The sequence below is a fragment of the Fringilla coelebs genome (genome assembly GCF_963513975.1).
Source record: "Fringilla coelebs genome assembly, chromosome: 8".
Taxonomy (NCBI): Eukaryota; Metazoa; Chordata; class Aves; order Passeriformes; family Fringillidae; genus Fringilla; species Fringilla coelebs.
This window is the reverse complement of record NC_140066.1, coordinates 19,407,055-19,422,211: the sequence shown is the minus strand read 5'-3', so window position 1 is coordinate 19,422,211 and position 15,157 is coordinate 19,407,055. Positions and strand designations below refer to the sequence as shown.

The 15,157-nt window shown below is 43.5% G+C and overlaps 1 protein-coding gene across 1 annotated transcript; it reads left to right on the top strand.

The window, feature by feature from the left end:
- Positions 1 to 2,313: 2,313 nt before the first annotated feature.
- Positions 2,314 to 6,713, top strand: LOC311156460 (bone morphogenetic protein 2-like; the record flags this gene model as incomplete). Its single annotated transcript, XM_084210385.1, has 5 exons — positions 2,314 to 2,614; positions 2,716 to 2,855; positions 3,584 to 3,700; positions 4,447 to 4,648; positions 6,268 to 6,713. The coding sequence occupies exons 1-5, from the start codon at positions 2,326 to 2,328 to the stop codon at positions 6,711 to 6,713; spliced, it is 1,194 nt and encodes a 397-aa protein (XP_084066511.1). The 5' UTR covers positions 2,314 to 2,325.
- Positions 6,714 to 15,157: the final 8,444 nt, after the last annotated feature.

Genomic DNA, 15,157 nt, shown 5'->3' with positions numbered 1-15,157 from the left:
ATCTTTCATGCAAGAGCCATTCCTTTTTTCTTTTTTTAAATGGGCCTAAGCTGCTATGGAACTGAGTGAAACACCTCATGTTCTTGCTCCCTGCCTGGAAAACACGGCGGAGACTGCAGAGGATCATTGTTTCATTCACAGAGCAGAAAAGTAATCTTCTTTTCCCCAGAAAGAATAGACCTGTTGTGAGTCATTAAATTAGGAACTACAGAACCAGCACAGAAAACATAGGGAGTGTCATGCAGCTGTGTTAAGCCTGCTCTACCCATGCAATAACCATGTTTTTTCAGTATTGCTATGCTATATTCACCACAATGGCATCAAAGAATGTGGCAGGCCATACAATAAATACCCCCATTCTTACCCATGCACTATTCCTGAGAGCCAGATGATTGTGAAGTCTCCAGACACAACAGGGAAAGCAATGCCAGTGCCAAACTCTAGAGAATCCACCTAAAATTTTAAGTTAACTACCTATCATAGCTCCCTACAGATTCACAGCTTTTCCTGGGCTCCCAAAGCCACACTGCTCACAACACCTAAGTTGAGAGAACCTATTTTTATTGTGCAGAACAGGGAGGTAGAAGCTTTGCACTAATTGCAAACCAGGACTTAGAATCATCAGAGGAGCTATGACCAACTCCTGCATAAGGCTTACATAAGTGGTGAGTCATGCAGTCTTACGGAAGAATAGAGAGAGAGGCTTTCATTATGTTGTTTGCCTAATCAGAAATATGAAAATAAAAGAACACAGCACTCAGTGGGTTACGTTTGGCTAACTGTAGGCTGAAATTTCTGCAGTTGCACTACGATAGAGGCATTTCGTTGTTTGTAGTCCCAGCTTATATTAAACAGAGAGGATTTTTTTCATAAATCTTTGCCTCTGGGGCAGAGTTAAGGTTCTTTGGGAACCCTAGCTATGTGTTCCCAGACATTAATGTCTCGAAGCAGCACCATGAGAGTAAAAATGAAGGTATATGCCTAGAGAGGATACTGGGAGTAAATGAAGAGACCCAAGTGTAGGGTAAGGTTTGTGAGGATAAGAATGTGAAAAAGCAGTGGAGTGGAAGCACAGCTTTTTAGGTTGACTGAAAAACAGTGTAGTGATGATTTCTCCTGTCTTACTAGTCTTTGTCCAAGCTCTCAGGCAGGTAGCTGAATGGGCAGTATTTTATCCAGCACTGTTGTTAGCTATGAGCTGAGATACCTGCAGCCCTTTCAAGACAACCTGAGAATTTCGAGGATCAAAGTTGGCTGAAGCTTTATGTGCAGCAACAGTGCTCTTAGCACTGGTCTGATTAACCCATCACTGCTTCTCATTTACCTCCACTCGTCTTTTGCACTTCATGGGGCAAAAATTCAGGACTGTGTGGACCTGTGGCCTCTTTGTCCCCACCTTATTATCCTATAGGTCCATCTGGTTGCTCAATGCAAATACTCCTGTCTAACATCCTGTGGCTAAGCAGAGGAGCCAGGAGACATTTTGATCTGCCCTACAAAATACCTCCCAATATTCTCCTGCCTGGAAAGAGAACACAGTGCAATGTGGCACAAGAAGAACAGGCACAGCTGCACGAACCATCGGGAAGGACTATTTGCTCCTCTGTAAGTTGCCAGACTGCCTTGAAAAGGACGACTATGCAGGATCCTTAGGGCTGGGGTTGGTTCGTTTGGGTTGGTTTTCCGTTTTAGTATTTCTTTGGGGGTGTGGAATCCCTTTCATCAAGCAAGGGGTGGGAAAAAAGGCAAATTACTGAAAGCTAGTTGACTCCGTCCTGCAGCCCGGCCAAGCCCCCGGCACCGGGGCCGCAGCAGCGGCGATCCCGCAGGGACGGGAAGGTATCAGGGATCCCGGGCATTCCGCAGGCAGGGAAGTACAGAAGCTCACGCCCAGGTCCCGCTATACTTTTTATTACTACGGCAACGACAGGAAACATTACCTGGGCTCAACAATCTCCTAATCCTTGCCTTTTTAGGCTAAAAAAAGAGACGGTCGATTGAAAGGATAGGGGTTTCGCAAGCGCGGTGCTCTTCGCGGACACCTGGCCGTTTCCTCGGCAGCCCGACCCCCGAGGCGGCCCTGCGGCCGCTGCGATGCCATCGAGCGCCCGGCCATGCCCCACTGAGTCCTTAAGCGCCGCTGATGGCCCGGGCGCGCCGCGGCCGCCCCTGCCCCGGGCCTTTGGCCCTCGGGGCTGCGCGCCCTGACCGGCGCTCGGCTCTCCGGCCTGGCCGCGCCCAGCCGAAGGGCCGCTGCCCCTTCCCGCAGCGCGGTCACGGCCGCGGGGCGCCCGAGGCGGCCCGGCCGAGCCCGCGCCGCCGTCCATGGCGACCCGCCCGCCGTGCCTGTGGCTGTGCCTGGCCGGGCTGCTGAGCCTGCGGGCGGCCGGCGCCCTGCCCCTGCGCCCCGACCCGCGGGACGCCGTGCTGGCGGCGGCCTTGCAGCGCCTGCGGGAGGTCTTCGACATCGAGGAGCTGCCGCCCGACGTGCTGCCCCGCAAGAAGCCGCCCCAGTTCATGGTGGATCTCTTCAACAAGGTTGCCGACGCCAACGGCATCACCCGCGCCCCGGGGCTGCTGCAGGGCGACGTGGTGCGCAGCTTCGAGGACCGAGGTGGGCCCGGGCGGCGGGGCCGAGCCCCGGTGAATCCCCGCGGCGGGCGGGGGCAGGCCCTGCGGGGTCTGGCCGTGTTCCTAAAAAAGGGTCTTTTCCAGTTCACGTGGACCACCACCACTTCTACTTCGACATCAGCGCGATGGAGAAGAGCGAGCAGATGCTGAAAGCCGAGTTCAGGGTCTTCAAGCTTAAGAGGGCACATCGGTTCAGAAGGTCCGAGACGCAACACTTCTGCAAAGTAAGTGGGGAAATAGTTAAACACTTAATTCTGCTATCTTTGTTAATAATACTGAAAATAAGGAGTGCAGCTACGTGTCACACAAACCTGCGTTGTTGTATTTTTTGTTTTGTCATCTTTACTTTTTCTTTGCCTCCACCATGCAGAAGTAATCTAAAGTTTTGACTTTGGCGTTACACTGACCTGTGTGCTATGGCAGTGGGCCTTCCCTAAAGATACCAATGTCAGACCGATCCCAAATGTACTTCTCTGGGATTTGGGATATTTCGATATTCGAATTGAAATTTATCTGCTGGAGTTGCTCCGAAAAATAGTGATAGCAGCCAGGGATTCATGGAAAAACAAGGCGGGTAAGGAAATTGAGTGTATATATTCCTCTGGCAAAGGGCAGGATTGGACTTTTTGCAAACCTGAAGACAACTATGTGGAGGAACTGAAGACTTTGACGATATCAGGTGTTCAAAAGAGGATAGGGATGGTTAGGATAATTTTTTATAGTATCTGTATCAGGTATCCTGCCTCTAAACACATCTAGAAGTAGATGTATGTAGTGATAACCGTTTTTCTGTTAAACTGTCCCAAATTTACCTTTTACCTCTTTTAGAATGACGGCACAGTTTTACAGCTGTGATGTAGGAGAAACCTGCATAATCTTCATCCTCCTGCTTTGCTGTAAGAACAATCAAATTAATTTCTTCTTGTTTTTCTTGTATATTGCTGTTATTTAGGTAGAAGTGTATGAGCTCTTGGAGAGTGAAAATAAGCCACAGAAAAAACATCTCATTGCATCAAGATTACTGTCCCTCTACACGGAAGGCTGGGAAGTCTTCAACGTCACACAGACAGTAAGCAGAGAAGTCTGACTTAATCTTTTTTCTGAAACTTTTGAGATGACACCTTACAACTCCAGCATTGCCATTAAGCTGGGTTTTGAGGTCAATTCAAATAGAAGGACAGCAGCAGGGGGAGAAGCTTTCTCTCTGCCCTTAAAAGTACACCTGGTGCTACCTGAAATAAAGAAGTGTTTATGAGCTGCTAGGAGTGCAAGGATAGTGAGAACTGAGTAACCCAAACCTAGTCGATTAAGGGATCGATTAATCGATCAGTGTGCAATTATAACAATTAGATAAGTAAATTTGCTTGATTGTGAATTTCTTCAAATGCCATGTTTTTTAGATTTACATAAGTGTTAACGGCATGAAAAGTCTGGAGAGTTCATATTACTGTGTTCAGATTGCTATGAAAAATAAATTTCTGCTGAAAGCCAGAGAGAGCTTATTTTAATATTAAACAGTGTTGAGTGTACACTCAAGTGTTCATTGGTAAATTCTCTGAAATTAATTATCTTTATGTAAATGTAGCTTTGGGGACTGTATATGCTATTTTGTATTTTTAAGTGTTGAATTACTTGTTTAAATATTCAAGTCAATGGAGTCTCAGCTATACAGTTATCTCACTTCTGTTATAATATATGTCCTTATGCTCTCATAGCTTGTTGCCTATTCTCTTTTCCTAATATAAACATTGCCTAATTATAATGCGGTAATTAGAATATTGAAACAATATTTTTTCTTTTCCCTATCTTCACTAGGTTTCCAAGTGGGTTGGAAACAGCAGCTCCAACCATGGCTTTTGGATAACTGCGACACACGTTTCCAACAGTGGAATGGAACAAGACGTGGTTACATTTGCCAAGAGCCAGAGCACTTTGCAGGAGAGCAGAAATGCTCTCCTTGTCCTCTTCACCAACAGTCACAAACGGAGGTCTCACAGCTTCATACCCTCTGCTACAAGTAAGTGCACTTTTAGAATATGGATTGCCTGTTCATCTTCTGTCGCCTCCTGCTACCTCACGTAGACCTGAACTCAGTTATGTACTTGCAGTATTGAACAGGTTTGATGTTTTGCTTTGTCAGTGATCGAAATTAGATTTGATAGTCCTTTCTAGTAGGTCACCAACATCCTAAACTGCCACTCCCCTCACAAAAACTGTGTGTGCCAGAAATATTCATTAATCCTAAGGAGAATCGGGTTTATTTAGTTTGTAATGGGTTGGGAGTTCTTTTTTTTAAGTACTGCTTTAATTATTTTTGTGGTGGTGAAATTTGCATGAAAATTGTATGTTAGGTTTATACTGAAAAAAACTCAAGGACCTGGAATGCTTTGTCAAAATTCTGGTAAAGTAGAGTCATTAAGTGTGATTTTAAGAGTGAAAGATGTTGTTAAACAAGCAATTTGAACTTCTCTCTCCTTGGTTTTTAAGCACCTTTTTAACTTCAATGACTAATTAGCATTGTGACTAAAGGCTGCTTTCATCAAAGACAACGCCCTCGTGCCTTAAAATACAAAACAGTGTCTTGCTTCTCCCACTGGCCTTAGTGTAAAATCAGCTAAGGCTGGATTTTAGGGCCTGATAAATGCAAAGAGCTTGAAGGAGGGGCAAAAATCATGCTGTTCTGGCTTTCCAGGCTTTTCCGGTAAACGGTTGTACTTGCATCTTAGAAGCTAGGTAGGACAATATTAAGAAGTAGGTGGTGAAATTGATTAGAAATAAAATTTAAAAATTAAAAATTAGGCTGGTCTGTTTATTTTTGTTTTCCAAATAAAAATTAATAGTGAAATCCTAGATCTAGTTTATTGAGCATCAAGCTCTGCACGTGATACTGTGTCAGGATTGAGAAATTTTTTATCGAAGGAACTCTCTAGCTGTTAGAAACTCTCTGCCCGTTGTTAGTGGTCAGTGACCACACAGATTGTTCTACATATCAGTGAGTTCCAGCTTGTGTACATGGATCTCCATGGATGCCAGGGCTTCTCAGAAGAGACTTTAAGAATGCATCCTATAGTCAGTACACTTCATTCCTTAGCAGTGTTGTTTAAACCTGGTGGTGGGTTTTTTTAGCATCAAAAATTTGAAAAATATATTTTTTACAATGTTACTTTGCACATTACCAGGTTTCTGCACATTCTGCTTTACAAGTGTTTGGGTATAGTTCCTGGGAGAATACTGGAGAGAAAAAGGCTGTGATCTCCACCCTCTGTTAGCACTGCCCAGAATAATGTGTGTTGTAGGAGCAGCTGTATGAAGACAGTTAATACCATTCTGACTACATTCAGCCCTGCAACACAGCCAGGAACTGTGGAGTTCAGAATATTTGGTAGATCATTGTGGGTTTTTTTCCTATTTCTGCTGAACTGGGGCTTTTCCAGGATACAAGATTTGACAGATTTGGAAGTATGGCTTAAATGGCAATTGAATACACACCCCTTCTGGTACATTCACAGGTTAGGTGCAGTTTTAAAATCTGCTCTGAAGACTTCAATGTAGAAGTCTTAATAGACTTTCACACAGAATACTGGACTTTGTAAATGAACTTTGTTTGTGAAATATTAACATACAGCTTCCTTTCAGAATCAGAAGCAAACCACCCTGCCAAATCTTCAGGTGTTTCTCACGACACTGCTGTCATGGAAAGCAGCGGTGCCAGCATGAGCAGGAGACCCCGAGCTGCCGCAGCCACTGCTGCCAGGAGCCCGTTAGCAGCGTGCCACCGAAGGGAGCTCTATGTAGACTTCCATGCTATTGGCTGGTCAGGATGGATTATTCACCCAAGTGGATACAATGCATTTTATTGCAGAGGATCCTGCATCTTCCCTTTGGGGGAAAGTCTAAATGCAACAAACCATGCTACAGTTCAGTCAATTGTTTATACACTGAAATTGTCTCAAGACGTCAGCATGCCCTGCTGTGTGCCAGATGAATTGAAGTCCCTCAATCTTCTCTACTTTGATGACAAGCAGAATGTTGTCCTTAAAAATTATAAAGACATGGTGGCAACAAGGTGTGGTTGTCATTAGCAAGACTTCTTTTTTGTGTGCGCCTGGATTCAGTTCCCCATTTGCCACTGAAGATACCGAAGGAGATGGCATTTCAGTTTACAGGGCAGGAGAGACAGAAACTGGCTTCAAGTCGTCCTTCTCCTCTCACTATGGCTGTGGAAGTGTGGCTGGCTTGTGAAGAGCTGCAGACTTCAAGACCTCCATATAGAGCTGTTTCAGTGCCTGTTCGCCAAGGAAAGTATTAAAATCAGGAACTTGCTATGTGAAGGAGTTGAAACACATTTAGTTGACTGTTCAAATTAAGGTCTTGTTCTGTATACCAAGGCTCAGAATTTCTAGTGATTTAACAGGCATGGCATCCTGCCTCAATCCAGGATGAGATGCAGGTGTCAGTAGCACAGCCCTAATCAGTTTTGGATGCATGACCAAATGGGCATGTGCAGTCCTACTTTGAGCTTTCAGGGTTTTTGCTCAGAGCTAATTTCAGAGGTTTCTACCACTTGCAGATCATGTATTACCAGGAAATGGACTTCTTCCCCTGAACTTTTATGCAGCTCTACCAAATGCAGAGAACTCCTCATAAGTCCCCATGGGACTTGCTAGCCAGTCTGAAGGAGCCCATAGGTCAGTATTTGTCTGGGAATCAGCATACTTGGCTTCTAACTCAGGACTGCTACTCTGTATGGTGAGGCAGTGCCTGTCCCTGTAATGGGTGTCAGCGTGTGTGGCAGAGATTGCCTTTGTGTATTTGCTGTACTGTGGGATCCTGAGCTTGGGTCAGAATCCTTGTGGTTTAGCAAGAATAAAGAAAACCATGGAGCTTTGGAGGTCCATGAGGATGCTAGATACTGGCCTGGTCCAGTGTCTGAGGCCAGTTTTGGTAGAATGTACAATTTACCAGCTGATTCCCTCCCCTTCTTTGAAGAATAGGAGGACACAGGCTTGGGTGGGGCCCCTTGAGATCTTTGTCTTGCTACAATTTCATGCAGGTAACCAGCCCATTGCCATTCCTCAGTCAATTCATTGAGGTGTATCTTAAGCCTAGTTGGTTTCTTGTTTCCATTAACCCTTGAAGGAGGCTGACTTCTCACTGAATGTGGTGTCTCCCAGAATCTTCATGGAGAATTTTTTTACTCCAATGAGACTTCAAAAAAAAAAAGAAAAAGTAATGTTTTTATTTTTGTAAATACTGATGTGTATAATAAATTTATTTAATTTAAACCCCAAAAACTTGGGGTATATTAAATTAATCTGTAATATAAAATGCTAATTTTAAAATAAATGTAACATTGGTATGGTTTGTATGTTGTATTTCAACCTTCCCTAGAGTCATGAATCAAATAATTTTCCAGAAGAGAGGACATTCCCAGTGGATTCAGTGGGTACTGTATCAAGTCCTCTGTGCCAAGGAGTATAACAGATAAGGAGGATACACATGTTTCACTTCAGGGAGGATCCAGTAGTTATTCCTCAAGTGAAAGTGTTTTGGTCTTGGTGTATGGTTGCCCTGGTAAAGTGGAATGTAGATCTGGTAGCAGGGTGGTTCTAACTGCTGCATCAGCCACTCCCAGCCATGGGATTCAGTGGCATTGCCAAAGGGACCTTGGGAATCATAGAGAGCCATAACAGATCTCCCTTGAAATGTTTTATTTCCCAGGCTGCTCTTAACACACTTTTTCCTTTTCACTGCAGAAGTACCTGCAGTGTTATAACTGTAGGAACCACACCTTGGGAGTGGCAAATGCATCTACAGTGGGAGTCTGGATCAGGTTGTTTCTGAATGGTGACTTCAGCTGATGTTTTATCTTTGCTTCTTGTGCTTCTTGTGGTAGAGGCCCTAAGAACTGAAGCCAGAAGTTTTTACTGGCATTTAGAGTGGATTGGCAGAGGCAGGATCTGTCCAACATTGCCTCTTCTGTCCATGCATGACAAATGCTTCCAGCACCATTAGCTGTATATCAGCTTCATCCTTCACTGCTCAACCCAGAGAACTGCCCATTATTTTTCTTGGATATTGTAATGTGTTTCTTCTTGTTTCAGATGCCAGGAAAAAAAAAATTCTACTGAAAAGCAAGTATGATTAATAAATAAATGATGGGCACACTGAATATTAGCTAACATAGTGCTGCCATACAATAGGTGAAATATGTACAGGCAAGCTAGGTGCACTAGGTAGTTTTGCACACATTAAATTATTTTTTTTCTGCACCACTCAACTTAGTCTTATTATGCCCCATTAAACTCTGATAATTAAAACAAAATATATTGGAATTGTTTATCCTGGACTTTATAAGGAAATGAGGTTCATAATAATGCCAAGGGAAAAAATTTACACTACACCACAACTTGTAATTAGAATAACAATTAAGTACAAGTAGGCTCTTTTTGTTGCCTTTTTTTGTTTGTTTTGCTTTAAAATAAAGGTGAATTTTCTTCTCATTCATTAACTGAAACATGTATAAATTCCAAAATAAGAAGAAAATCCTACTCGTGGTAGAGATGAAGCCCCATGACAAAGCATTTGGTCCAGGTTTGGAACTAAAGTGGTCCAGGCATGTGAGGTATGTGCAGTCACATTGCTCCTTAAGGTGGGGAGAGCACTAAGCCAACGTGGCAGTGGGGTCACAGTGTCTTGTGGGGGAGAGCCAACTGTAAAGAGCACAAACCCACGAGAGTGGTCTCCTGATTGTAGAAATGTTTGTTTTAAGGGATTTTTGTGGTGCTCCTTTCACAAGGTATAGATGATGGGCAGGTGCTCCTTGGCACTGAAGCAGGGGAGAGGATCTGCTGGGGGTGTCCTGGAACAGGTAAGGCAGAAAGGATGGGCTTGGGGAATTGATCTGAGATGGTTTCTTTTTTTTTTGGGGGGGGTGGGTGCGGGGATGGGGTGAGCTGGGGAGGAGGAGAAAACTTCTATGTGCCTGCCCTGAGGAAGCTGGAGCACAGTGCTGTAAGCTCTCTTCTATCCACTGTGCAGGCTTGAAAATGCTGTTTGGTATGAGGCAATCTTCTAGGAATGCTCAGTGTTTCTTCCAGACTGCCAAGGGTAATTACATGGTTCCTGTTCTTCGTGTAGGAAATGGGGCAATTATTTGAAAGAGCTATGGAGGATAGTATTTATTCATAGTCCTGGAGCTTGTCTCCGGGAAAGAGGAGTGACTGAGTGTCTATGGTAAATTCCGGGGCTTTCCCGCAGATACCAAACCCTCCAGATACCAAACCCTCTGTAATATCACCAGTCCCCTTCAGATTGCACATGCAAATGCGTGTATGCATGTGGGTTCATTCTTATGAACGCCCACGTGCACATGTTCAGAGGCAGCCTCACTCCTGGTTCAGCCCCAAGGATGGTGCAACTTACCCAGAACTGAGATGGAGTGCTTGCGCTAATGTGAGAGCATTACCACATCCAGAGGGTGCATTTCAATGGCTTTGTGCAAAAGTATGTCACACCTAGGCCGCTTCTCTGCTGGCCTGGAGGGCAGCTCACCTCCAAGGAGAGTAGTTAGTAGGTGTGAATTTGCCTTACCTTTAGTGAATGAGACAACTGTGCATTAAAGCAGCTAGTAAAATGTTTTATTTCTTCCTATTGGGTTTACTGCTAGAAGCCGTTCACAGAATAAGGGGGAACTGCTAGTTTTCTGTTGTCACAGAATCTGTGCAGCTTTAGATTCTTGCATATACTAACTGGCCTTACTCAGAGCTAGATCATGGCCTGCCTTATCGTGGAAAACAAAAGCTGCAGATTTTCCCTGAGAAGATGACTAAACTTTAACTGAAACCACGATTCTGTGATGCTGTAAATTCAGGCCTTGTGACACAAAGTAGCATTCTGGCATAAACCCCAGTATGCCGTTTCAGATCTGCTCAAAGAAATCTTTCTTGATTAACCATCAGGTTATATGATATTGTCAGGTAGCACAAAACTGGTGTGTGTATTTAAAAATCTGTGTAGACTCTCTACTGTGATCCACATTATAATCAACTCTTCATCTGCATCATATTTTCTCCTAAATGTGCTGAGCCAGTGTTTGTGGCCAAGCAACTGTGTCCTCAAAAGCCATAAAATGAAAGACCTTCCCTTGGAAGTCTTTATTCATAGCTCTTTGTTAGAACACTTATTTTATTCCAGAAGAAGCACCTTTGCGTGATATCTTCACTAAAAACCCAGATAATCCCCCTGAAAACCTGTGTTGTTTTGCCTCATGCTGGCACAGACCCTGCCTGTGCTAAGCATAGGTTTGGTAAAGGCACAGCTCCAGGCAGAGAGTGGCAGATACTGAGGAAGGCTCCTGGCAGACTAATCTTGTGTGCCACTAGAGGTGCTAGGAAGTACCTTCTTGTTTTCCATTGAGAGGGAAGAGAAGAGTGAATTATGGGCCGTTCATAGGGTCCTGGCCAGCTCAGAAGGGAAACATACAACGCTAAGAGAACTATATGGAGGGCAGCGGTGAAGGTCTGTGTGTACCTACATGAAGCTTTTTGCAACCTGGATTGAATGAGTATAACACTTGCCAGGACATAAACAAGACAAGAAATCATGGGATCAGGCCTGGCATACTGAATGACTTCTCACTGGTATGTAATTTAAGCTAATATCCCTTTCTGTCTCATGCACTTCCTCTGCCCTGTCATGAAATTTCTATCCAATTCAATTGATTGCTTAGTCCTTGTCTAGGTTCTGATTAGAGACTTTCCTCTCTGATGTTGCATGTTCCTTTATCTAATGGTCATGTAATTTCTGTTAACAACAGCTCTCAAATGAGAAGAAAATATACACCAGTTTGTGCATACCAGTATATGAAGTCTCCATTAAAGGCAGAAGGAAGAGAGAGAAGGAAGGCTTACTATAAATGGGACTAGGAATATAGAAGTTCAATTACCAGAATTCATTTTCTTTGTGCATGTTAAACCTGTTGTAGCTACTGTAACTAGTACATGCAGTTGGGTCTAATTGCTGCTTTCCAGCTTGACCTAATTGGTGCTCTGATTTGCAGTCACCTTACCTCTATGAGTCCATGTTTCATTACATTTTACCCTTGCTCCTGAAATCCTAAAATTCTCATGGGGAAAAATAGACTATAGCAATCTAGAGCTTTTGTGTATGAACTGACAATCCTTTCTGCCCTGTAAGTTTCTTCATCTACCCATGAACAGTGGAAATACAGTTGGTCGCAAAGAGGTTTATTAGTTACCCCCAAATACTCCTGATTTAGGCTGGCATAACTACTTATAACTCACTGGGAGTTTTACTTAAACTCTGAATGAAAACTGCAGTGATATAAAAGCTTAGAGATAATTTCATAACCTAATTGGGGTGTTTATATTACAGGACTGTGCTATTCTCAGTCCCTGCCTGTAATTGCAAAGAAAGAGTTCTCTGATGAGGAATGTGTCAGTATCTTCCATGGAAAATTATTTAAAGAAAAGCTTTTGAAATATGAAAACCTCATGGTTTTAGCTTTAAATAAGCAATTCAGTCATCATTAAAAAAAAAAAACCTCTAATGTCTCCTGCAGCTTTGATTTCAAACACGTCACATTCTTCATTAAAGCAATCATTGTTAAAACAGAGGGACATAAAGCAACATAGGATTTATTCCTTCATTAAACTGATGATCCGTATATGAAGCCAATTAACATTATGAGTCTGGTGAACATCAAGTGTAAAGAGGTTACAGAAAATTAAAAGCAGTCACCTTGGTCTTTAGATAAAGAAAGAACACTTTTACATTATAAATTATAAGAGTGTCCAAGCGGGACAAATCGGCAAATTTGGTTAATTGGAAAATACATTTTACTGCACATGAATTAGGGTAAAATAACCTTTTAGCTGCTAGCCTTTTTCTGTGGTCAGGTATTGAGAATCACGGGAAAGAAAGCACTTGGACATGGAGAGGCAAGAGAGCCATTTCATCAAACTGAGCTATTCCTTGAGTTTTACGGATGATCCCCTCAAAGCTCAGTGTTTCCAAGGAAAACATCCATTCAGAGATTTTGCTCAGCAGTTCAGCCCTAGGTTTTGCTTTCATGGGTGAAATATAAGAAGAAGTTGTTTGTGTGCAGCACTGGAACAGTTCTGCTCTAAGACAGCCACGATCAGCTAAGTGTCTACCCTAAATAATACTTATTTGGACTTTTTCTGGCAGACCTAGTAATTAATATTGATATCACAAAAGTCACAGTAATAACAGCAGTAATAATAATAATAGTAATGAAAATTAGGTTTATGAAGGAGACTTTAAGAACTTTACATTAGAAGGTTTTTTTTTTTCCTGAAATATTGTAGCTCTGTACGTCATTTCATTCTTGTTTTTAGTGCTTGCCCTTGGTAGCTAGATTACAGGAACTATCCGAGAAATGCTAGTCATAATCCCAAACAATTTACTGCATATTTTTTCCACTGTAGTCCCAGACTGGCAGGAAAGCGTCTGCAGCAGGGGGACACGGAGGGACGCAGGAGCAGCTCTGCCGGCAGCCGTTCCCCGGGGAGGGGCGGGCGGGCCGGGGCCGGGGCCGGGGCCGGAGCTGCGGGCGCTCTCCGTGGTGCTGAAGCGCCGCCGCTCCGGGGCTCCGTCCGCCCGAGAACAGCACCCAGGACTCCCCAGCGCTAACTTTTAATTATGTCAGCCCCGCGTTTCGAGCATTAAAATTAAACAGACGCCGAGCTGGCGAGGGGTGGGGGATTATATATTGCTTAGTTATCTCCTTATTTTGCAGCTGCTGGTCCTTGGGAGAAAGTTGAGTCTCGACCGGCTCAGGGTTCTTTTGCTTCTATTTAAAAAGCAGCGACCTGGAGCATTTCCCCGTGCTCCATCCCGCCTTCTCCCCCTCCTGTAATACGCTGAACTTGCAGGCTTCAAACTGCTGGGGAAAGTGAGTCTTGGAGCCAAAACAGCAATGCAGCCCCCTGACTAGAGCAAGGCCTGAGAGCACCATAATGAAGTTATTATTATTTTATTAGGGGTTCTTATGATAAAACACTATCTCACTCATCTCTTCCCAACATCAGAGAAAAAGGAAAAGGCACATCTGCCTCTGTGCAAAGGGATCCTACAGTACAGGCCCTGTGTGGATTTTAAAGCTCAGGAGGGGGAGACTGTCAGGAGAGATACAGGCAGCACCTCTAGGTTATGGCCTTCTTTTTAAAGTTACTTGACCTAAAGCTTGTGCTGCTAGTTTATCGAGTGCAGTCAGATTCAGAGCATTGGTCTTTGATCTTGCATGAGGCTGTAAAAACCATCTCAATTTGTAGAATACTTTACTGCTCAGAGACTTGCTGGATGATAAGCGAATGTCTGTTGTCAAACAAAGATATTCCTAAAAGTGTGTGTAGACATGTAAACATATATAAAACACCTGAAGACAACCTTCTACATGTGTTACTACTATGCTAAAATTATAAGTGAATGGATTAGATAGGATCAGATCAAATCAATTTGTATCTCAAGTAAAATTAATTTTTGCCTTGCTTTGCTGAAATAATGCTTCACAGGATGGAAGCATAACTCCAACTTGAATATACATTAGGGGAATTTCCACATCTATGCCTAATGTAAAAGACAGAGCAGGTGATATTTCTAAGGCTTATTAGTGTTTATTTAATGAGATCGTATGTACAGAATCAACTTTCCAAAGACATCATCTCTTCAATATCACTATTTCTGCACCTGTATTGCCTGTATCCATCTCTTTTGCTCTGGTATGAATGTGCTGTCTTTAAACTCCCATCAGATCTAAGAGAGCCTGTGTAGATTTGCTCGCCCTTCCTGCACAGAACATTACAATCTTTATAAAATATTAAATTTGTGTAGTCTGCCGGAGAAGCAATTGTTCCAAAATAAAATCAGCAGTCTAGACGAAACATAGACACCAGAACTTATCAACAGTTGTCTGACTTACATCTTCTGATGCATCTTGAGTGGGTCATAATACCAACTTTATTTTCAGTGGTGCATAAATTAATTACACGCATTTAATAACCAAAATATCATTATATTCCCCCTTTAATATCATAAAGGCTTTACGCCAGGGAAGCACTTAATGTGCAGGGGGCCATAACAGGCTATTATCCTTGTGTAATGCTATTACAGAACCAATTATGCGCCATTATACTTGCTTTTTTTGCAGTTTATGTGATTTGATCCAATCCCGCGTCCCTGACTTGAAAATTTCATCTGGGTACTTTAAAGTCTAATTTTCACCCGGGCTGAGGCAAGGGCCATCTCTCTCCGCTGAGCCTATGTCTCGGATGCATTTTAAAAGTAATTGCGAAGGGTCCCGCCGCATATCATTTGCAGACGGGAAGCGAGCATAAATCCAGAGACCCCTCGCTGCGAACAAAATCAAACTTTGCCGTGGTACGATCGCTTGGAAAGGCGAGGCGTGTGCAGAGCGGCCCCCCAAAACCCATCCGGCAGCAATTACCCGGCGCTCCGGCAGCGCTCGGTGCGGCGGGGCCCC